This window comes from Schistocerca gregaria, chromosome 4, assembly GCF_023897955.1.
Source record: "Schistocerca gregaria isolate iqSchGreg1 chromosome 4, iqSchGreg1.2, whole genome shotgun sequence".
NCBI classification, from domain to species: domain Eukaryota; kingdom Metazoa; phylum Arthropoda; class Insecta; order Orthoptera; family Acrididae; genus Schistocerca; species Schistocerca gregaria.
This window is the reverse complement of record NC_064923.1, coordinates 340060314-340086126: the sequence shown is the minus strand read 5'-3', so window position 1 is coordinate 340086126 and position 25813 is coordinate 340060314. Positions and strand designations below refer to the sequence as shown.

The 25813-nt window shown below is 44.3% G+C and overlaps 1 protein-coding gene across 1 annotated transcript in view; it reads right to left on the bottom strand.

The window, feature by feature from the left end:
• Positions 1-25813, bottom strand: part of LOC126266724 (venom carboxylesterase-6-like) — a 122699-nt gene that overhangs the window by 84065 nt on the left and 12821 nt on the right. The window contains exons 2-3 of the mRNA XM_049971200.1: positions 16501-16635; positions 11301-11475 (exon numbers count right to left, since the gene is read on the bottom strand). Of these exons, the coding sequence (XP_049827157.1) occupies positions 11301-11475; positions 16501-16635 (310 nt within the window). The remainder of the gene's footprint in view (positions 1-11300; positions 11476-16500; positions 16636-25813) is intronic.

The following is a 25813-nucleotide window of genomic DNA, read 5'->3' as shown; positions in this document are numbered from 1 at the left end:
GTATGTTCTCAGTTATTTGTTTGATGGATTCCAAGCTCTGTCTTCCCCCTCCTTCTCTACAGCTCCAATACCATGAAAGGTAGACCTCGATGTCTTAATCCATGTCCTACCATCTTGCCCCTTCTTCTCGTTAGTGTTTTCCACGCGTTCCTTTCTTCGCCGACTCTGCAGAGAATCTCTCCAGTCTTTATCACTCCACCTACTTCTCAACACCTTCTATTTCACATCTCAAACGCTTCCATTCCCTTAGTACAATCTATTACTCAATTCCATGTATGCTTTGCTCCAAACGTACATTCTAAGAAATTTCTTCTTCAAATTAAAAACCATCCAGGAACGCATACTTCGCAGGCGCTAGTCTGTATTGTATTGTATGTTGAGGGGACCTAGAAACGACGGAGAGGCTCCGTCCCCGTCGCAGCCGCAGTGGTCCACAACTCCACGACGACTACCGCAGTCCACTTCACCCCGAACCCAGTGTTATTGTGAGGTTCGGCCCCCGGTGGACCTCCCACGGGAACGTCTCACACCAGACGGAGTGCAGCCCCTATGTTTGAGTAATGGTGGTGTACGCATACGTGGAGAACTTGTTTGCGCAGCAATCGCCGACATAGTGTAACTGAGGCGGAATAAGAGGAACCAGCCCGCATTCGCCGAGGCAGATGGAAAACCGCCTAAAAACCATCCGCCGGGCGGATTCGTGCCGGAGACCAGGCGCTCCTTCCCTCCCGTAAAGCTGTGCGTTAGGCCGCACGGCCAACCAGGCGGGCTCCAAGCACTACTCTTTCTACCCTCCTTACTTCGTCTGGCACGTGTCTCTTGCTTGCAAGGTCACAGAATTTCGTAATTTAGTTTGCATCATGGTCACCAAATTTGACATTAAGTTTATCATTAATCCCATTTCTTCTGCTCCACATTCCTTTCGTCTTTCTTCGGTTTACTCTCAATCAGTGGTGTTTGCTCACTCCATTGAAGATGGCTTGCAATTCTTCCTCACTTTCATTAGAGATAGCAATTCCATCAGCGAATCTTATCATTAATATGCCTTCTCATTGAATTTTAACCCCACTCTTCAACACTCGTTTACTTCCGTAGTACTTGCCACGCGGGGTAGCCGTGCGGTCTTGGGCGCCTTGCAACGGTTCGTGCGGCTTCCCCTGTCGGAGGTTCGAGGCCTTCCTTGGGAATGGTTGTGTGTGGTGTCCTAAGCGTAAGTTAGTTTAAGTTAGATTAAGTAGTGTGTAAGCCTAGGGACCGATCACCTCAGCAGGTTGGTCCCATAGAACTTACCACAAATTTGCAAATTTTCCGTAGTACTTTTTCGATATATAAGTCGAATAGTAGAGGCGAAAGGATGCATTAAGGGCAAAAGACTTCGTGCCTGATCTACACAATTTTCAATGGTAGCACTTCGTTCTTGGTCTCCCATTCTAATTGTTTCCTCTTCGTCCTTACACATATTATATATTACCCACATTTCCCCGTAGCGTCCTCCTATTTTTATGACTTTCTAACTTCTTCCACCAGTTCTCTTTCTAGGCTAACAAATTCCATGAAAGTAAAGTCCTGCATCCATCATCAGGGCAGCGTCAAAACTGTTTCTCTGGTCTCTTCCTTTCCTACGCCCAAACAGTTCGTAAATTTTCTTTTCCATTTTTTCGAAAAATGGTTCAAATGGCTCTGAGCACTATGGGACTTAACATCTGAGGTCATCAGTCCCCTAGAACTTAGAACTACTTAAACCTAACTAACCTAAGGACATCACACACATCCATGCCCGAGGCAGGATTCGAACTTGCGACCGTAGCGGTTGCACGGTTCCAGGCTGCAGCGCCTAGAACCGCTCGGCCACACTGGCCGGCCTTTTCCATTATTTGTATATTATTATTGTCGGCAGTTTGGTGCTTGAGCTGTTAAGCTGATTGTGCTATAGTCCACGCACTTGTCTCCCAATGTCAACTTCGGGATTTTGTGGATAATATTATTCCGAAAGTCTGAGAGTATGTCTCCAGTCTTCCATACATATACACCAACTTCAATAGTTTGGTTCCATTTCCGCCAATTATTTCAGATATTCTGAAGGACTTTTGTTTATCCCTTGGGCCTTATTAGATACCTGGTATTCCAAATCTCTGTTCAGCACTGGGTCTCGTTCTGCATCCCCATGTATGCATATCCAGAGAAATATTGCATCGTAATTCGGAATAACACAGGAACTGCTGTGTCGTAGTCATCCGCTGACACGCCCTGTGCGGGAATATACACAATGCATGTACGAGTACAGGTTGTAGACATATGGTTGACGACACGTGAAAATCTGGTACTGGCCCTGAGTCGTGCTGGCATCGAGTAATGATAAGGCGACCGCCCGTGATAAGCGGGAAACCGGGTTCGAGTTCCAGACGCACACAAATTTTCATTGTCGTCATTCCATTCTACAGCTGATAGTTGTACATACTCGCAATTGCGAATACATTTAATGTATTTCATAACGGCTGGAGTCGTCGTAGTGCCTGTTCATTTGGACAAGCATGCATGTCCTAAGGGACACTGCATCATAATTCGGAATAATTCAGGCACTGCAAACCCCAGCTGAAATGTTCTCTTGTTTCCGGACCTTTTCCAGCTACAAATCTTCCTCTTCTAACTTTTGAACAGCGTATTCGCGGTGACCATCTGAAATTTGTTGCACCACTCAATTAGTCTTTCTCCTATCTCACTCCTGCTGCCAAGCCCATATTTTTCGGTAACCCTTCCTTCTGTTCCTTCCCCACTACCGCGTTCCAGTCCTCCATGACTATTACACTACTGGCCATTAAAATTGCTACGCCACGAAGATGACGTGCTACAGACGCGAAATTCAACCAACAGGAATAAGATGCTGTGGTATGCAAATGATTATCTTTTCAGACCATTCACACGAGGTTTGCGTCGGTGGCGACACCTACAACGCGCTGACATGAGGAAAGTTTCCAACCGATATCTCATACACAAACAGCAGCATTGCCTGGTGAAACGTTGTTGTGATGCCTCGTGAAAGGAGGAGAAATGTGTACCATCACGTTTCCCACTTTGATAAAGGTCGGATTGTAACCTATCGCGATTGCGGTTTATCGTATCGCGACAATGCTGCTTGCGTTTGTCGAGATCCAATGACTAGTAGCAGAATATGGAATCGGTGGGATCAAGTGGGTAAAAAGGAACGCCGTGCTGGATCCCAACGGCCTCGTATCATTAGCAGTTGAGATGACAGGCATGTTATCCGCATGGCTGTAACGAATCGTGCAGCCACGTCTCGATCCCTGAGTAAACAGTTGGGGACGTTTGCAAGACAACAACCATCTGCACCAACAGTTCGACGACGTTTGTAGCAGCATGGACTATCAGCTCGGAGACCATGGCTGCGGTTACCCTTGACGCTGCATCACAGACAGGAGCGCCTGCGATGGTGTACTCAACGACGAATCTGGGTGCACGAATGCAAAACGTCATTTTCGGATGAATCCAGGTTCTGTTTACAGCATCATGATGGTCGCATCCGTGTTTGGCGACACCGAGGTGAACGTACATTGGAAGCTTGTATTCGTCATCGCCATAGTGGCGTATCACCCGGCGTGATGTTCTTGGGTGCCATTGGTTACACGTCTTGGTCACCTCTTGTCCGCATTGACGGCACTTTGGACAGTGGACGTTACATTTCAGATGTGTTACGACCCGTGGCTCTACCCTTCATTCGATCCATTTGAAACCCTACATTTCAGCAGGATAACCCACGAACGCATGTTGCAGGTCCTTTACTGGCCTTTCTGGATACAGAAAATGTTCGACTGCTGCCCTGGACAGCACATTCTCCAGATCTCTCACCAATTGAAAACGTCTGGTCAATGGTGGCCGAGCAACTGACTCGTCACAATACGCCAGTCACTACTCTTGATGAACTGTGGTATCATGTTGAAGCTGCATGGGCAGCTGTACCTGTACATGCCATCCAAGCTCTGTTTGATTCAATGCCCAGGCGTATCAAGGCCGTTATTACGGCCAGAGGTGGTTGTTCTGGGTACTGATTTCTTGGAATCTATGCACCCAAATTACGTGAAAATGTAATCAGATGTCAGTTCCAGTAAAATATATTTGTCTAACGAATACCCGTAATCATTTGCATTTCTTCTTGGTATAGTAATTTTAATGGCCAGTAGTGTGATTGCAGTCGCTCTTTACGTAATGAATTACCCGTTCACTGTCCTCGTATACTTTCTCTCGTTCTCCATCTTCTGCTTGTGAGGTCGGCACGAAGACCTGAATTATTGTTTTTGGCGTTGGTTTGGCAATGATACTGATGAGCACTGTTCACAGCATCTCTCATAACGAAGTAACTTTCACAACGAATCAACCAATCCTACACACCTTATCACATTTTCTGCCGCTGTTGATATTACACTTCTCTTCACTGTCCCCCACTGTGTCTAGACTGAGTCTTTGCATTTCCCATTTCAGACTTTCTAGCCTCCCTTTCACGTTCAGACTTCTCCGACTAGTAGAAGGTTACCGTTTCCTTAGCTTTCTAATCTTTTTCTCTCGTAGTCATCTCCGTCCCCTTCCCCCCACTCCTCCCGGATATCTGAATGGGGGAGTAATCCAGAATCTTTTTCCAGCGTAGAAATCGTCATGATACTATTTCAGTTACAGGCCACAGGACATGTCATGTGTCTTTAACGCTGTGACTTCCATTGCCTTCTGCATCATCACGTCGTTGATCACTTCTGATTCTTTCGCCTTTTAGCAGCAGTTTCCTGAAGCTCTGCACACTCCTAGGCCCTCTTTCAAAAAGCCGTTGACAGAAAGAGGGTGACTCCTTATACTGGAAGTCTTCCACCGCCGTTCCTGATGGTTTTTGTCAGAAATTTAAGTAGTGGATGGGATCGAACACAGAACGCAAGGCGTTTTGACTTCTAGTCAAAGATATCACTCCTACACCACGGATACAATGATTATCACCGTGTCCTTTTGTTTTTATATTTTATACGATACACGCCTGTATAGAGCGGAATTTATCAGAATAATATGTTATTTTTTACATATCTTCTAAGAGTTTTAAAAATATTTAAAACAATTTTTAAATGTCAGCATTTGTAAAAATGTGGGACATTGTACAAAGAAATTACTGGATAGGAGAAATACAGGAATGGATGCGTGAAGAAACAACAAAGAGATTTCAATCCCTCTATAAGACCTCGACCTCTCACTAATGTTATCTTCACTGTCGTTGAATACAACGGGGACCATCATGCAGCATGTGATTTTAGTTATGATATTATTCTTTTTTATCATTAACTACACTCCTGGAAATTGAAATAAGAACACCGTGAATTCATTGTCCCAGGAAGGGGAAACTTTATTGACACATTCCTGGGGTCAGATACATCACATGATCACACTGACAGAACCACAGGCACATAGACACAGGCAACAGAGCATGCACAATGTCGGCACTAGTACAGTGTATATACACCTTTCGCAGCAATGCAGGCTGCTATTCTCCCATGGAGACGATCGTAGAGATGCTGGATGTAGTCCTGTGGAATGGCTTGCCATGCCATTTCCACCTGGCGCCTCAGTTGGACCAGCGTTCGTGCTGGACGTGCAAACAGCGTGAGACGACGCTTCATCCAGTCCCAAACATGCTCAATGGGGGACAGATCCGGAGATCTTGCTGGCCAGGGTAGTTGACTTACACCTTCTAGAGCACGTTGGGTGGCACGGGATACATGCGGACGTGCATTGTCCTGTTGGAACAGCAAGTTCCCTTGCCGGTCTAGGAATGGTAGAACGATGGGTTCGATGACGGTTTGGATGTACCGTGCACTATTCAGTGTCCCCTCGACGATCACCAGAGGTGAACGGCCAGTGTAGGAGATCGCTCCCCACACCATGATGCCGGGTGTTGGCCCTGTGTGCCTCGGTCGTATGCAGTCCTGATTGTTGCGCTCACCTGCACGGCGCCAAACACGCATACGACCATCATTGGCATCAAGGCAGAAGCGACTCTCATCGCTGAAGACGACACGTCTCCATTCGTCCCTCCATTCACGCCTGTCGCGACACCACTGGAGGCGGGCTGCACGATGTTGGGGCGTGAGCGGAAGACGGCCTAATGGTGTGTGGGACCGTAGCCCAGCTTCATGGAGACGGCTGCGAATGGTCCTCGCCGATACCCCAGGAGCAACAATGTCCCTAATTTGCTGGGAAGTGGCGGTGAGGTCCCCTACGGCACTGCGTAGGATCCTACGATCTTGGCGAGCATCCGTGCGTCGCTGCGGTCCGGTCCCAGGTCGACGGGCACGTGCACCTTCCGCCGACCACTGGCGACAACATCGATGTACTGTGAAGACCTCACGCCCCACGTGTTGAGCAATTCGGTGGTACGTCCACCCGGCCTCCCGCATGCCCACTATACGCCCTCGCTCAAAGTCCGTCAACTGCACATACGGTTCACGTCCACGCTGTCGCGGCATGCTACCAGTGTTAAAGACTGCGATGGAGCTCCGTATGCCACGGCAAACTGGCTGACACTGACGGTGGCGGTGCACAAATGCTGCGCAGCTAGCGCCATTCGACGGCCAACATCGCGGTTCCTGGTGTGTCCGCTGTGCCATGCGTGTGATCATTGCCTGTACAGCCCTCTCGCAGTGTCCGGAGCAAGTGTGGTGGGTCTTACACACCGGTGTCAATGTGTTCTTTTTCCATTTCCAGGAGTGTATATAGTTGTTTGGCTGATCTTGTAGAATATATAAAGAATTTGTTGTCTCCTCTTTTTATCCTTAACTGTCTAAAGACGATCACTGGCTGGTCGAAACGACGACAGTACCATTTGAGTATGTTAAATAAATGGAGTAGTGAAGCTGCTAAATTCACTAGGCAAGTCGGCGAGGAGAGTGCCAGAGTTAACTTACAGATCAATCAAAAGCCCATAACAGACCAAAGTAGATGTGAGCCAAAAGTCGTAGTACCAGAACCAAAATACACAAGCGTGAAAGAAACATGAGAACCGGGTTGAATAGCAGGTAGCGGGTCGTCACCTTACTAAGAGCTTCACTCAGTACATTACAGTAGCGAATAGCGAGCTTCGCCAGCTGTTTAGCACATCATCTCCAACGCTGACTCACCACAGATCGCGGCCCCCACTATCTCCCCTAGCGTCTCGTGTGATCAGGATGGGAAGATACCGGACAGTGCTACCATTTCCTCTGCCAAGGTGGAATCGATGTCGGCATCGTAAGACACTAAATACTTGAAATGATATCCAAAGGAAAACTAGTCTTAAGCCAAATGAATCCGTTCGAAAGCGGCAGGGTAATTAGTGTCCAGGAAATGCGTTTCTCGCGCTGCATTTTGTCTTGTACAGGATGTGTTGCTACGACTTTGCTGCACTGTGTGGAAACATTGACTAGAAAAAACTGGTATTCACAGCAAAGAGTGGGTACTGCACCTCGTAGTGTTACCACATCAGTGACCATTCCCATCTTCTGCAGTCCATATAGCTTCTCCTACAGAATTGAGTAGTCATTGGATCGCCTGAGACGTGTGTGATGCGGTTTAAGGTGCGCTGCTCTTAACTCGAGTGGAGCCACGACAGGAGCCATGCATTTTCCGCTACAGGAATTCTTCTTCCCAGGCACTCATCTGACACATCATTCATCGAACATGTCCTCCCGGTTTTATGTTACCCTGATCATCATCGTGCATCTAATCTGCCGAATAAGCAAAAACCAGGTAATAACGATTTTTGAGAACAGTGGAAACTTAATCAGAAATAACTGTGCTTCCCTGCGTACGTTTAAATTTGTCTCGACGTCATGGAAATGATGGAAACAAAGTAAACTTGTACACCTCGATCGAACGTCATTGATATCAAACAGAAGAAGAAGCATTTCAACACCCATATATCTGTCTTGCAAGCGGAACTGGCAATCCCCCCACCACTCCTAAAAAGAAGAAAGTTCGAAACCACTTATGTGCCTGTACATGTTGAGGGTCAGATCCTCTATAAGTGCCCGTCGGAGTGGCCGAGCGGTTCTATGCGCTACAGTCTGGAACCGCGCGACAGCTACGGTCGCAGTTTCGATCCTGCCTCGGGCATGGATGTGTGTGATGTCCTTAGGTTAGTTAGGTTTAAGTAGTTCTACGTTCTAGGGGACTGATGACCTCAGAAGTTAAGGCCCATAGTGCTCAGAGCCATTTGAACAATTTGAACCTCTGTAAGTCAACCACTACGACGGAAATTTCGCCGGTTACTAAGCCTCATACAGACTGTCATACTGGACGAAGAAATCCAAATATCCACATCTATACTCCACAGACCACCTTGTGGTTTGTAGCGGAGGGTACTTTGACTATCACTGTCACTTCCCCCTAAGTCACGAATAGTTCGCGGGAAGAACGATTGTCGGTAGGTTTCCGTATGGGCTCGTATGTATCTAATTTTATCTTTATGGTCTTTTCGAAAGATGTACGTGGGACTCTTCGAAGAACGCACACTCTCGAAACTTTAATAATAATCAACACCTTGCTGCAGAGTGCCTCTCTTGCAGCGTCAGCCACTGGATGTGGCTGATAATCTCTGTGAAACTTTCGTAACGAAACGCGCTGTTCATCTTTGTATTTTCTCTGTTTCGTCTATCAGTCCTGTCTAGCAAACAGCCCGTACTGACGATCAATATTTAAGTATTGGTCGAACGAGTGTTTTGTAAGCTACGTCCTTTGTTGATGGACTACACATCCTGAGGATTCTTCGAATGAATCTCAGTCTCCCATCTGCAGCTAATTTCATGTGGTCATTCCACTTCACATCATTCCGCATGCATACTCCTAGATAATTTATGGAACAAGTTGCTACCAGCGATTTTTCTGCAGTTGTGTAATCATACAGTAAAGGGTCTTTATGTACTCGCAATACGTTACATTTGTTTATGCTGAGAGTCAATTGTCACTGCCTTCACCAACTGAAGACCCTCTACAGGTCTTGCAGCAGTTTGCTATAGTTATCTAGCGTCGCAGCTTCTCTGTCTACAACAGTACCATCTGCGATAAGTCTGACAGAACTCTTTAGACGTTATCTACTATCTAACACTCTCTGGGACACGCCTGAAGTTACTTTTGTATCTGAAGATTTGTCTCCGTTCACAATGACATGCTATGTTCTATTTGCTATAAACTCTTCTATCGACTCACACAGTTGGTAAAATATTTCGTAAGCTGGAATTTTCTTCGTTAGATAGCAGTGCGGAACTGTATCGAACGCCTTCCGGAAGTTAAGGAACACGGCATCTACCTGGACGCCTGTATCTACTGCTTTCTGGGTCTCGTGGATAAACAGAGCCAGCTCGGTTTCACACGAATGTTTTCTTCGCAACCCATATTCATTCCTGGATTTTGGTCTCCAGAAATGTCAGTTCGCAAATATAAAATATGTGTCGAAATTTTATAACTGATCGACGTCAGAATATAGATTTGTGTGTGTTTTCGGCGACCCTTTTTGAACACGTGAATGACCTGTACTTTTTTCCAGTCGTCGGGAATATTTCGCCCCTCCAGTGACTTACAATACCCTGCTATTAGAAGAAGGCCAAGTTCTTTTGCATACTTTATTTAGAATCGTATTGGTATTCCGTCATGTCCAGTGGCCTTCACTCTCCTGAGTGATTTCAGCTGTTTTACTACCCCATGGTCACTTATTTCGATATCAGCCAGTCGTTTGTGAGACGATTTAAGGTAGGCACTACAGTGCGATCTTCCTCTGTGAGGCAGTTTTGGAAAAGACGTTTAATATTTCTGCCTTTTTTGCGCCGTCCTCCGTTTCCGTGCCATTATGGTTAAAGGGTGTCTCGACAGATGGCTTTGATTCGTTTACTGATTTAACATAAAACCAAAACTTCTCAGTGTTTTCTGTCAAATGGGTAGACAGAATTTTACATTCGAATTTGCTGAACGCTTCACGCACTGCTCCGCTTACCCTAATTTTGGCTTTGTTTGTTTTTCATTTGCCTGTGATGTTGTGGCTAAGTTTAAATTTGCAGCGAAGCTATCTTTTGCTTTGGTAGCTGCTTTCTGCCATGGACGTCGAACCACAGAGGGTCTTTTCGACCTCTGACAACTTTGATTGGCACATACTTGTCTAAAACGTGTTGTACAATGCTCTTCAACTTTGTCCATTTATTCTCAATGTTGTTAGTGCTGTAGATGAAATTTTCGTATTGACCACACATGGAATCGGAAATTTGTTTCCTGTCGCTCTTGCTAAGCAAGAAGATCTTCCTGCCTTTCTTTATATTTCTATTTACAGCCCTATTCAGTGATACTGTGATGACCATATGGTCACTGATTCCCTGTTCAAAGGAAACTGAGTCGAAAATTTCAGGTCTATAAGTCACCAGCAGGTTTAAAACGTTATTTCCACGAGTCGGTGGTCTGGTTAACTGCCTCAAGATAATTTCAGACAAAGAAAATTGTCTGTCTCTACTCCCCATCCTGATTACTTGAGTCTATCGGTCTATAGCTGTTAAGTTGTAATTTCCTCATAAATCTGTGACGTCAAAGACACATAGTACACTGGATGATTCAGCAACAGGTTCCACGCCACACTTGGTTTCTCAGCTCAACGCAGGCGAGAAAAGAAATTGTTATTATTAACAGAATAAGAGTGGACCATATGAATAACAATAAAACAAAACATTTGTTAAAATTAATTCTCTCCTCAGGCTGTGATTCATGCCTCATCTAGGAGGTATTGCACAGGTACTAATAGAATACGACAAATACAATTATCCAACAACAATTAGACTGTACTACAATGTACAATATTTTTAAAAGCAAGGTTTATTTTTCTCTTAAAGTAGCTCTTAGTTCCATGGATAGGTCCATTGTCATGTATTTACCAAATAAAAAATAATCCGCATGAACGGTGGAAAGAGGAAAATATTATTTGTTAAGGTAACTTAGAAAAGGGACGAAATAAGCCCTGATGAATTAGAAACGTAAATACGCAGAACATAAACTCATCTCCTTAATCTACGCGTGTATAAATTCGAGTTTATGTTTAAAATACGTCATTACTTAGAATAATAAGGGGAAGTGACATGTAGAAATGTCTTTCAGCGCTACCCGTGGGTCTGCTAGAGAAAGATACGATGACAGCTACGTCTAAATGACCCACTTCAGTTCCGCCGAACTTAATTTCGTCTGTGGTAAAAGAAAACTCCCTAATGCATAACCGTTCCTGACAGACACTAAGAAATGAGTCTCACCCAGCGGGCCGAGCCGATAGTTGAAGGTGACGAGAACGACGTTGTGGTCCATGAGGTGTTCTGGAGAGAACCTGGACAAGCTGCCGCTGCCCGTCGTGAAGCCGCCGTCGTGAATCACCACGATGACGTCCCTCATCACCCTAATGATGTCGTTCACGTCGCCATCATCAGGAACCTGAAACAGTTAGCGCAGTTCGTAGGTGTAACTGTGATTGAAGTGGTGAGATGGTACATGGTGTCTAACCACAGTTTAAACTGCATGTACAGTAGTGGAAATCAGTACAGAGGCGGGATTCCACGAAAATAAGAGTAAAATGTCTGAAAAATACGTGTACCGTATTTACTATAAAAGTAGTAGATACATGTAAGACATAAACAGTCGTGACGGAATTAGAAAGTTTCTTTCATATCACGAGTAAGAAAAGGAGGTGTTTGCATTTTCTGGATGGAGATTGATATAAAGATAGGCACTCTCCTGTTATTACATTGTTAGTACTTTGTTCAGCCTCCGTTCTTCCTAATTACCTCTAAAATTCTCTTCGGCATTAATCTTGTTAGGGTTTGTAGTTCTTGCAATGGAATTGTCGTCTACTCTTCTCATATGGGTCTTTTAAGCTCACATGCGGCCTCAAATTGTCTTCCAATACGATAAACACGCCTTACAAATATTCCTCAAAGGTTTCCCACGGTGCTCTGATCCGGCCTACTTGCAAACCAGGCATGCCATCACTATCTTTTTAATCAAACCGCTATTTAGTTCTAACAGAAACATAGATAGATGCATTACCGTGTTGAAACATTAGACTTCCGTCCCCTAGGTCTTCACATATTCTATTCAATTGTCAGTGTACATAAAGATCATTCTAGTGATCATCAAAGTCATGCGTGATTTACCTTTAGCACACCAGAAGGCTTCCCGAACGATGGCACTTCCGCCACCAAAATTTCTCCTCATTCTTACCTGCTGTTCAGTTCTCAAATCACGCCAATAATACTGAAATCCACCCTACCCATTTTAATTAAACGTCTTCTCATCACAGAAGATCACTTCATTCTATTGTGAAGTCCATGACATGTTTTTCAGCAAACTCCAATGTAGCCTATTTATGTTTGGGTGTTAACGCGAGTCTCTGCAGTGTTTTCTTAAATTCAAGATGTTTGTCATCTGTCAAAATTTTTCGTACACGTCCAGTAGTTACTTGCAACTGTATATCTGCAACAAGTTGAGAGGAATAACGGTTTGTGGGCGTTAATTTGAGCGAAAGTAACCCTTTGTATACACACACACACACACACACACACACACACACACACACACACACACTGAGTGTGTGTGTGTATACAAGGGTGACTTTGACGGCCAAGAATGAATCGGTGAGAAACACCAGTAAAAGAATTATTGATCGAGTACCTGGTGAGATGGCCACCTACATGTCTGTCGATACAATGACGACAAAATACGACGCTAAAACATACCCTGTGAGTTTCTAAACACATCTGAGCTGTCGGGGATGCCGTCCACTAGTTGGACCTGAAGGTGGAGTGCCTTTCATACTGATGTGTAGCCTGGGTGCACCAAGATTGTACAGTGGGATCAGGTTACGCATCACAGAGCTGAGAAGCATATCGTGCAGGTCCCCATCATCACCGGCGGAGCCAAAGGAAAGGCAGTATTCAATACCACGAATTCCTATCATTCTAACAACCTTGCCTTTCCAGTCCAAACGCTTGCAGTTCCCTTCGAAAATGGTCTTTTCGATCACTATAAATAAGATTCAAGAAGAAATGCTAGAAGTGACAGGAATTCATCTGGACACACCACGTTTCTTTCACGGGCAGTTCTAGGCTGGCTGCGCCCATATCTCGAGAACAGAGAACAAGAAGTCTCGGAACGTTGTTTACAGGGACGTATTACAGTAGATATCTGGCTCTCCAAACACACCAAGGCAATTATGATCTTTCCCGTGCTCGACATGTCGCAAATAGTCGTAAAATTATTTACTCCGTTTCCTGGCACGTTTTGTAATTCGCTACTTGACCGTGTGAAAACTTTCTCCTTAAGATAACGGGTGACTTGTGAGCGATATGTATTCTGTCAGTTTCTCAAATCGTCTTTCTTTTCCGATGTCGCTAGGTTTGCTGGGCCGCAAGTGGCTCGCGCCTCAATACGTCCCATAGATAACTTTCCTCGTGGTAAATATCCGTGGATAGCGAGTTTCGAAATTAACATTTCTTTATAAATAACCGTTTAACCTTGGATAACACAGCTGGGCGCAGATAATTATGACATAAAAATGAAATGTATACAACTACACCAAAACGAAAATCAGATGAACTTATTTATCCATCCAAAAAAGCTAAAAATACATAAAAGTCTCATTTTGGATGATTTGAAAACAGCAGAATAAAACGATCATCGTTTCATTTCGCACTTTACACCAACCTCTTGTGTGGACGCAAATTACACTCCTGGAAATTGAAATAAGAACACCGTGAATTCATTATCCCAGGAAGGGGAAACTTTATTGACACATTCCTGGGGTCAGATACATCACATGATCACACTGACAGAACCACAGGCACAAAGACACAGGCAACAGAGCATGCACAATGTCGGCACTAGTACAGTGTATATCCACCTTTCGCAGCAATGCAGGCTGCTATTCTCCCATGGAGACGATCGTAGAGATGCTGGATGTAGTCCTGTGGAACGGCTTGCCATGCCATTTCCACCTGGCGCCTCAGTTGGACCAGCGTTCGTGCTGGACGTGCAGACCGCGTGAGACGACGCTTCATCCAGTCCCAAACATGCTCAATGGGAGACAGATCCGGAGACCTTGCTGGCCAGGGTAGTTGACTTACACCTTCTAGAGCACGTTGGGTGGCACGGGATACATGCGGACGTGCATTGTCCTGTTGGAACAGCAAGTTCCCTTGCCGGTCTAGGAATGGTAGAACGATGGGTTCGATGACGGTTTGGATGTACCGTGCACTATTCAGTGTCCCCTCAACGATCACCAGAGGTGTACGGCCAGTGTAGGAGATCGCTCCCCACACCATGATGCCGGGTGTTGGCCCTGTGTGCCTCGGTCATATGCAGTCCTGATTGTTGCGCTCACCTGCACGGCGCCAAACACGCATACGACCATCATTGGCATCAAGGCAGAAGCGACTCTCATCGCTGAAGACGACACGTCTCCATTCGTCCCTCCATTCACGCCTGTCGCGACACCACTGGAGGCGGGCTGCACGATGTTGAGGCCTGAGCGGAAGACGGCCTAACGGTGTGCGGGACCGTAGCCCAGCTTCATGGAGACGGTTGCGAATGGTCCTCGCCGATACCCCAGGAGCAACAGTGTCCCTAATTTGCTGGGAAGTGGCGGTGAGGTCCCCTACGGCACTGCGTAGGATCCTACGGTCTTGGCGTGCATCCGTGCGTCGCTGCGGTCCGGTCCCAGGTCGACGGGCACGTGCACCTTCCGCCGACCACTGGCGACAACATCGATGTACTGTGGAGACCTCACGCCCCACGTGTTGAGCAATTCGGCGGTACGTCCACCCGGCCTCCCGCATGCCCGCTATACGCCCTCGCTCAAAGTCCGTCAACTGCACATACGGTTCACGTCCACGCTGTTGCGGCATGCTACCAGTGTTAAAGACTGCGATGGAGCTCCGTATGCCACGGCAAACTGGCTGACACTGACGGCGGCGGTGCACAAATGCTGCGCAGCTAGCGCCATTCGACGGCCAACACCGCGGTTCCTGGTGTGTCCGCTGTGCCGTGCGTGTGATCATTGCTTGTACAGCCCTCTCGCAGTGTCCGGAGCAAGTATGGTGGGTCTGACACACCGGTGTCAATGTGTTCTTTTTTCCATTTCCAGGAGTGTATTTCCTGTTGAATCAAAGTTTATCGGAGGATTAGTTGCAATGATGACTAGATCTTTTTGATTTCAATTATTTTCGGACATATAATTACAAGAATAACGAGTTACCAGAGAGTCGAAGAAATAGTTACGTTCTGTAAGACATGTGAAACATGTGAAAAAAATCCTTATAACCGTTAACATAGTTTATAAGGCTAGATCGCGGCATTCGTTGAACCACAAACTTCTGTAAACAAACAACTAGGTACAGTTGAACGCCACCTCATATGACGCCAACTTGCTATAGAGATTATTTTCTGACGACCTGTTTTGACCACACTATCATTCTTGTTCGTACAACCAAGCTTTTGTCTACTGATCTTCTCTCTCTCTCTCACACACACTCTCTTTCTCTCTCTCTCCCTCTATTTATCTTTCTCCTCTCTCTCTCTCTCTCTCTCTCTCTCTCTCTCTCTCTCTCTCTCTCTCTGTGTGTATGTGTGTGTGTGTGTGTGTGTGTTTGTTCTCCTGTCTTCTCTCACAGTTTTCGTGACAACTATCCACTCTACGTTTCTTCTCGCACAGTGTTCCGAGTGCCTTAGAACAAAAATCTGTTCCTCCAGTGTTTTCCTTTAATATCAACATACTTTCACTTGCCTTCAGGTCTTAAGATGTACAGCCGACGCTTTTATCTGAGGGCTGATGTCTCAGGGTACCTTTTATAAGGTTCCTTGTCTCCAGTGGAGACAGTTGACCAGTCATCTGCGGCAGGTGTGCTGGAGCTAGTGCAGCAAGTTCAGGCTATCATTGTGTGGCGAGGTATGGCTTTCCTTACCTTCTGAGCCTGCCCCGGCACAGACGCATTACAAATCAAATAACTGCATTACACAATTATTAAAAGCGCAGAAAATACAATAAGTGTGAGGAATACGCGTAACTGAATATTGTAAGGCTTTCCCTTGAAGATCATCAAGATGAGGTTTTCTCGAAGTCTTTTGTGGGTGAGTCTAATGCTAGATATCATTTCTCAGCGGATATATTAACGAAATATCATCACTCATCCTTCTGCTTTGCCATTTACTATTTTTTGCACATTACGCGCCTTGTCCCTGGCCGGACATCATGGCTTAGGTTTTCTGTGGTTTCCCCAGATCGATTAACATGAATGGTAGGAAGATTCCGGCATCCCATCAGACGTGTCATATTCATTTATTTTTAGTGTAGAAAAGCATCTTCTGCTTCTATCAGCTATGAAAGCAAAGAAGTGGCATGGGAAATTTATATTGTTTGTGCTACTACTACTACTATTGCTTCTACTGCTACTACTTTATTATTACCAGGTGTGTGAAAATGTTGATGTACAGGCAGTCCTCGTTCCCGATGTATTTCCCCTCCGCATTCAGTTGAGGGCAGGGACTTCCTTCTTTCGTTGCGTTGAAAACGTCGTCCCAGTTGTCTGGTTTCTGTGCAACCTGCAGACCAGAAAAAAGTTTACCGTTATTATTAACAAATCAAATGCTGAACTTGAGGAAAAAAAATAGTTTTGTGTCATGATATTAGGAAGTACAGAGTGGCTACATTATTTGTTTGATCATATAGAATAAGTTCGTACCGATGTTGATCGATTTCTATTACTTCTAGAAATTAGCAAACTCTAAAAGTTTATAAATCACTAGACTCAGTTACTACAAATTTCTGGACTTATCGAAGCATGACAGTACAGTTCAGTTTTCCACTCCAGAATTAATACAGCATTGAGATCAGTACAATAAATAGTGATTATTCATTAATTACTGACTCCTCGGTTCTATGCCGTCCACCTCCGAACCCGAGAGGTGAGTGTATCTGACTGCCACGCGGAACGCTCCGGTTCAGTGATTTTTCCTTCGTGAGAGGACTGGAACACGGTATACTCTGACTTGCGAGGCCGACTGAAGATGTAACCTCCCCATTGCTAATCGGTCAATATGAATTTATTGGACGCGACCGCGATCGTGTGAACCTAATCATAAAAAGACAATTTTTGGGGCGGCCGTTTCCGCAGTGGATAAGTAATTATCAGGGAGAAGAGTACAACTCCACTATGTGATCAGAAGTATCCGGACACCCCCAAAAACATACGTTTTACATATTAGGTGCATTGTGCTGCCACCTGCTGCCAGGCACTCCATATCAGCAATATCAGTAGTCATTAGACATCGTGAGAGAGTAGGCTGCAGCGCTCCGCGTATTTCACGGACTTCAAGCGTGGTCAGGTGATTGGGTGTCACTTGTGTCATACGTCTGAATGACACCCCTAAACATCCCTAGGTCCACTGTTTCCGATGTGATAGTGAAGTGGAAACGTGAAGGGACACGTACAGCACAAAAGCGTACAGGCCGACCTCGTCTGTTGACTGACACAGACCGCCGACAGTTGAAGAGAGTCGTAATGTGTAATAGGCAGATATCTATCCAGACCGTGACACAGGAATTCCAAACTGCATCAGGATCCATTGCAAGTATTATGACAGTTAGGCGGAAGGTGAGAAAACTTGGATTTCGCAGTCGAGGAACTGCTCATAAGCCACACATCATGTCCGTAAATGCCGAACGACACCTCGATTGGACGATTGAACAGTGTAAAAACGTTTGTGGAGTGGCGAATCATGGTACACAATGTGGCGATCCGAAGGCAGGGTGTGGGTATGGCGAATGCCCGGTGTACGTCATCTGCCAACGTGCGTAGTGCCAACAGTAAAACTCGGAGGCGGTGGCGTTATGGTGTGGTCGTGTTTTGTTGTTTTGCGTGGCATTATCACAGCACAGGCCTACATTGATGTTTTAAGCACCTTGTTGCTTCCCACTACTGAAGAACAATTCGGGGATGGCAATGGCATCTTTCAACACAATCGAGCACCTGTTCATAATGCACGTCCTGTAGCGGAGTGGATACACGACAACAACATCCCTGTAATGGACTGGCCTGCACAGAGTCCTGACCTGAATCCTATAGAACATCTTTGGAATGTTTTGGAACGCCGACTTCGTGCCAGGCCTCACAGACCGTCATCGGTACCTCTCCTCAGTGCAGTACTCCGTTAAAAGTGGGCTGCCATTCCCCAAGTATCTTTCAGCACCTGACTGAATATATGCCTGCGAGAGTGGAAGCTGTCATCAAGGCTAACCATACTGAATTCCAGCATTACTGATGGAGGGCGCCACGAACTTGTAAGCCATTTTCAAGCAAGTGTCCGGATACTTTTGATCACATACTGTAGCTATTTTTAGAAATAACTTCCTATTTTTCTATATAGTTGAATTTTGAGAATGTATGTAAAAGAGTGCACTCGCACCCAGTAAAGTACGAAAAGAAAATGGATACTACGAAATTTCGAATGGCCCACAGAAAAATCAAATGAAATAATATGTAAAAATCAATTGTCGCCAGTCCAACTGGACAATATCTGTTCATTACCTAATCGATAATAAGAACAGTAACAATTACATATTTTTTTAAGCAAACGTGAAGCAAAAGAATGTTCTCACACGTATAAGCAACACAACAGCCTGGTACAAAATAACAGTGAGAAAATGTTATCAATTACTTTAACTCGTTAATAAAATCAAAAGTAATAATTGGGAATAACAAATAAATGATCATTACTGAAATTATAGACAGGTGAAAACTTTCTACACTCGTACGGAGAAATCACAAGATGCAGTTGTTTGGCAAAACCAGAAGATGGTAGGCGTGTTTCTACATCTGAAACATAATGTCTATCCACATTCCCGCCAGTCGCATACGAGTGGCGCTAATACCGCCACTATGCGGAAGCAAATGAGGTTTTCTTTAAATACACGCTGCAACGGTCGTGAGCGTTAATTACCTTTGAGACTGGGCTTGGTGAGTTTATGTTTGGTCAAGAATGCCTTTAAGGTGACAAAGATACCATTTCCAACACTTCACTGAGTTTGAACTAGGTCGTGTAATAGGGCTACGAGAAGCCGGATGTTCCTTCTTCGATACTGTAGCAAGACTCGACAGGAATGTAGCCACTGTACATGGCTGCCGGTGACGGCGGTCACGAGAATGTACGGTCCCAAGCAGACCGGGCTCCGAATAGCCACGTGGCGCTACCGTCGGTGCCGAGGGTATGGCTCTGCAACTGCAACAGCATTTTGAGCAGCAGTAGGCATCACAGTGACACAACCAACTGTTACAAATCGACACAGTTTCCACTGACTCCAAACCACCGACCGCCATTTGCGACTTCAGTGGTGTCAAGTGAGAGCTCATTGGAGGGCAGGGAGGAAGTCTGTTGTGTATTCTGATGAAAGCTGGTTCTGCCTCAGTGCCAGTGGTCACCATATGTTCTTTAGAAGGACGCCAATTGAGGGCCTGCAACCAGCGTGTCTGCTTGCTAGACACACCGGACCTACACCTTGAATTATGGCCTGGGTGCAATTTCGTATGACAGCAGGAAACAATCTTCTGGTTATTCCATCAACGCTAACTGTAAATCTGTACACCAGTCTGGCGATTCGACCTGTTGTGCTGCCAGTCACGAACAAACAACATTCTAGGGGCTCTTTTCCAACAGGATAACGCTCGCCCACATACCGCTGTTGTAATCCAACATCCTCTGCACAGTGTCGACATGTTGCCTTGGATCCCAGATCTGTTTCCAGCCGAACACATGCGGGACATCATCGGACGACGACTCCAGCGACATCCACAAACAGCATTAACCGTTTTTTTATAGATCGGCCAAGAGTAACAGGCTTGCAACTCCGTGCCACAAATGGCATACGCCACCCGCTGAAGACAATGCATGGACGTTTGCATGCTTTGAGTCAGCTTTCCGGCGGTTACATTGGTTATTAATACGCCAGCTTTTTATATTTGCAGTGGCTTTCCTCGAGCTTACGTTAGTCTCTGATCTTGCAATGTTACTCACTGAAATATATTACCTAGACAAATATATTCCCGAAATTTCATTACTCTACATTAATTATTTTTAGGTGTTGCGACTTTTTTCCGTGAGTGTATTATAGCAAGAATTACGTAGCCTCAGAGTAATGTTTACGTACATGCACAGAACTCAAGCAATTTGTAAATGAAGCTCATTAAAATTTCTTGTCTTAAATACATTGGAAGTGACGTGAACGAACAAATAATAATGGACCTTCAGCACTATTGCAACGCCAGAGTATGAACCAATAAGGCCATCACAAATAACACCCTCATAAACAGCAAGCAATGAAATGTGCAAAAGTTGTATACTTCTAGATAGAACCTAAATTTGCTAGCAATACTTTAATTAAATTTACTTTACTGTAACTTCAGTCTGGTTATAATAGTGAATATTGCCTCTGATTGTTATGGAACGGAATAAATACCTTACTCAGGCATCATTAATGATCATATTTTCAGTAAGAAATCAAAACGGTCAGTATTGTCCATTTTAATACGGTATTTTGTAAATCAAGAACCCTCGGATTTTGTATAGCAGGAGAGGTTCAGGACCTGTGTGCTAGTCCTAAGGTGTCGGATGAAGGTAGCTTTGATTACCCTTCTCCATTTCCTCCTTAAGACGGATAGAAGTTGATACCTGCGTTCTAGGTACGTAGCGCCCGTCTCGTTGCCCAGAGGGTTTACGTTGCAGGTATAATCCCGGTATTGGCCTCTGTTGTTTGGTCGTAGTGTTAAGTGGGAGCCATCGGGGAGCTGAGAGGCGAGTCAGCAGAGGGAGCTGGTGAAAAGTCGACTGGCAAGCGACGCAGAGAGGGCAGCGCAAGCTGCCGATGGAACGGCTGCGTGTGTAGAGGGGCAGAACGCCTTGGTCGAGCGTCGCAGGCAAAGGTGCGCCCAGGCTGGTGTGGTGACTTCAGAGCGGCCAGTGGCTGTTGCAACGCTTCACAGGAGCTGCGCGCTGTGTGGCATAATTGAATTTCGACGGTGCAGTGCATGTAGCCTCACTGAAATGCTTGGATTCAAATGACTCTGAGCACTATGGGACTTCACATCTGAGGTCATCAGTCCCCTAGACATAGAACTACTTAGCCCTAACGAACCTAAAGACATCACACACATCCATGCCCGAGGCAGGATTCGTACCTGCGTCCGTAGCGGTCGCATGGTTCCTGACTGAAGCGCCTGGAACCGCTAGACCGTAGAGGTCGGCAAATGCTTGGGGCATTGAGCTTGTGCGAGATACTCTGCTGTCCACTATCCTTCTTGGTGACCCGCTTTCTTTGAAAGTTACAATTTGTCCTTCGGTTTTCACCGTTAGTGACTGTTTTTAAGATCTCCTCCCGCTGTGTACTATGTTCCTGGGCTACGGCAGTGTAGTTGTTATTCGATATGGCTTGGCTGTGTCCGCATTCTTAGCCCGTTCCAGCGTCTCACGGTCTAAGAAACCTACAGGTTGCTAATTGGCTGCTGGTATTGCAGTCCTGGAACTTCTGTCTCCAACCTGAGGGTAAATCTACAAGATAAAGAGCTCGCAGTTTCAGATTGGGTCCTCGTAAACTTACTATTTTGATTAAGATTAGAAAAATTGGTTTCTCCCATTAACGACTGCTCTGTGCAACCGCACTATTGTCAGTTGAATATATTTATTTAAAGGTGTAAATCTCCCATGAATTGCTTAAGTATGAGAAGTTGTTTTTGATTGGTCTTTACAGGTGCCTCAAAACTTTTTTTCTATTTTAATCCACCTTTTAAAGGTGGTTTAGAGTAATTTTGACCTTGATTTCCGAAAGCCTTTTAATACACCTTTTGAAAGGGCATCAGTCTGGATTGTGCCCTTTTCAATCATTAATTTAAATCAAGCTTTATGTTCCTTTTGTATTTTTCCTTTTGGTTGTCTTAATGTTAAGTATGAGTCTCCATTGATTGTTACCAACTAACATGTTATTAGTAGAATGATCTATATTAATTCCTGTTTAGTCTATTTATATCGACTCAACCTGCTTCTGTAACATTGCTGAAATTACTCCACGCATAGCCCAGTGCCTAGGTCAGTTAAGGTGAATGGCATGTGATAAAGATATCATATACTGTTATTAGCATGGTGAGGAAGTTGTCTTCCATTAAATTTTGATTTATGTGCAAGTAATTTTCAAGTATCCAAATTTTTCCTAGTTTTAGTTTACTGAAAACTTTTAGTTAAATTTTGTTTCAGTTAAGATCTGTTTAGCCAAGAGTTTGGAGTCTGTTTTGCTATTCAGACTAATGAGCATGTCTAGAAAATCATAGTTTGCTTAACTGTTTCAAGTTAAATTCTGCTTTAATTAAACCTCTGATCAAACGTTGGATGTGAACCTGTTTATTATTTGGATTGCTGAGCATTCCTGTAAAACCAAATTTTGCTTAACTGTTTTTGCTTTAATTATTCTCTATGTAAATATTTGTTCGAGTGTTCCGATTGCTGAGCTTATCTATAAAACAATAAGTTGATTAATTGTTCTGTGCATGCTACCAGTGTAAAATCTCCAATGCGTCTCAGTAAATAAAGGAAAAACGTATATTATGGTGTATTCTGGACCTGGAATTAGTCTTTCTACTCCAGGAGTCCGTATCCTGCTGGTCTTGAACATCATAAAGGACTGAAATGAGGATGCTGTCTGCCTCCCACACTCTTTAAGGTGTCCGCGGAGAAGGTACTGGAACTCTAGTGTAGAAAGTGTGTGGGCATGGAGATCAGATTAGGGAACCAGTGTGTGTACACCTTTATTTGCTCAAGATTAGGTCGTTGCAGCAGAGGATGAAGAGGATATATCTTACATTCTTAGGAAGTTGTTGGAAGAATATACAACGTGCGGTTCCAAAATCAGTTTTAAGAAGACGGACCATCTATGCTGTGGGCTGGAGGGAAGTGATTTCGTCATTGGTGGACGTCAAATTAAAGTTTAAGAGTATAAGTACATGTTGTATCCCATCACGTGATGGAAGACACGACAGATATACCTAACAACGGATCAGGCAGGAAACGGAGGCTATCCAAAAGTTAAATCTTGTACTTCGGTTCTCAAAAATTAGTTTGCAGGTTAAAATGCGATTATACAAATCCACCGTGGAATCAAGAAGAAGTTGTGGTAGTGAGTGCTGGGAACTTGCAGAAAGAAATACAAATATACTTAGAGCTTTAGAAATGATCTATTTGAGATCACGTAGGATTTCCCGGCTTGATCGGGTAAGAAAAGAGGAAACTTATTTTTTCATGCCAGGATGCAGACCTATTGTAGTATTACGGATAGAATAGAAGAAAGCCAGCTAGGACTGTTCGGAAATATGAAGAGAGTGGAGGAACACATTTAAGCAAAAAGAGCACTTTTATTGGAACCCCCTGTAGGTACAAGGAGAGGAAGACTATGAAAATGTGGTACTCACTCCGCTCAAGAAACGATACAGCAATCTACGCAAAACAGAAGCTTGTGACTCTACCAAATAAATGGTGAAATTGACTTCATTTGGCGAAAAAATTATAGTCTGTGTGTTTTGTAATTGTTATTGTTTCCTTGCAAAAGGTAAAACAAGTACTATTAATACAAAAGTCAATTGAATGGAGTAAGAATGTGAAAAAAAGCCTGGCAGTTAAAGAAAAATTCAGGACAGCTTGCTTGCCCGCTGAAGTGCACTGTCAGTGCGGAAACTTGAGGAGCCCAGTATGGATTGTTGGAACATCTGCCCCATTCAAGAGATTTGGCACCATTCGTCTTCTATCTATTATCACGTATGAATAAGTCAATAGCTAGAAAATATTTTGATTACAATGGAAGAGTAATCTCGCACGTCTTTATAGTAGGCGGATATTGAAACTCGCTAAGCTACGTGGCACATACACTCCGCTAGAGAATTAAAGGATCGCGTTTTAGAAACATCGTAATTGGCTCCCGTTGCGACGCATAAGTGTGAAAGTTCGCTCAAAGATGCTTACAGAGTTCCTTTGTAATGATGCCATGTGGCGTCTCCCTCGGGCTCGGCGACACCTCAAACAGCAATGTGTCGCCACAAGCGAGGTAAAGGTCACAGCTCCGATATGGAAGTTGGGTTAATAATGTTTATCTAACAGTCGGTAAGTGATGATCGAAGGGATGCCTGTGTTAAGGAGTAATCGACGGATACCAGTCACTGAATGACTCGATCAGAGGTGGAATTCATCCTACACCTAGGTCAGGGGGCTTAATGTAGCGCTTAAACTGGTTGCGCAAATAAAATAGCAACTACAAATTTACACAACTGAAGGTGTTTTAATTTGAGATTTTATACTGAATAGCCGAAATCCTGAAACCATATGTATAAAGATAGAGCTACAGAGCCAATAATATTATCTTGGAACTCTTCCATTTGGTCCGTGTTTGCAGAGAAAAACAGTAATATCAGAAATTGAGTCTGCCTTGATGCAAAACACCTTGTTATTCATTTATTTCTTTATTATCCCGAACTAGTTTCGGCGACAAATATCACCATCATCAGTGGGGTTTTTTAATCTAAAACATGCAGAAAATGGCATGATGGTACAAACACAGTAAAACATTAGTACATTTTTACAATTCGTCTTTTGAAATATAGTTTTCTATTGATACCTTCATACTACCTTATTTATTGTAAGTTACAGCATGTTTTAAAGCAATTATTGGCGCAGTCTGCGACATATTTTCTGTGCTCTTTTTTTCTGTTGCCATCTTTTTACTTAGCGAACATCATGTCATCTGCAACCATGTGAGCGGCTGTTAGTAAACAAACACTAAAAGGTGAACTTCGTATGTCAGCAGTATACATCTGGGGTTGTGGTAGTGTTGTGGATACGAGTTATTTGGTGTATAATGAGCTGAACAAAAACTTTTGCACTTTGTTTCTGATCCAGAATATTACGCCATCTTGCTATTCGCGTGTGTCGCGAGAGGCGTATCGCAAGTGGCGAGATAGGCTGTGAAAAACTGTAGCGCGAATTCCGACGACTTCTGTTCATTATTTATGTGTCTGTGTGTGATGGGGAAGTGGTTCTTTTGCGTGTGTTTGCGCGTTCTGTTCTGTGTCCTTGGTCAGTTCTCTCAGAGCGGTAAAGAGCGTGTTGTTGCAGAGTGTTGTGTTTTCATTTATTACATTTTTCCCTTTGACATAGCATAGGAAACATCTTGTAAAAGCAAGCGATCCCAATATCATTCAGAACAAACAATACAGTTCATAAAAGACTAAGACTAGTCGGAAAAACCTCAGACAAAATCAGCAACGCTGGAAAATATCATACTACAGACAAAAGGCTATAGTCAAAGGGAAAAATGTAATAAATGAAAACACAACACTGTGCAACAACACGCTCTTTACCGCTCTGAGAGAACTGCCCAAGGACACAGAACAGAAAGCACACACACGCAAAAGAACTACTTCCCCATCACACACAGAGACAAAAATAATGAACAGAATCGTCTTAATTCGCGCTACACTTTTTCATAGCCTATCCCGCCACTTGCGATACGCCTCTACCGACACATGTGAATAGCAAGATGGCGTAATATTCTGGATCAGAGACGAAGTGCAAAAGTTTTTGTTTTTCTTCGAATAAAAGCAGCCACATACCATCCAACGAACGTGAGTACACGAATAGCTAAGCAACAGCTCATTACACACCAAATAACTTGTTTCCACAACTCTACCACAAC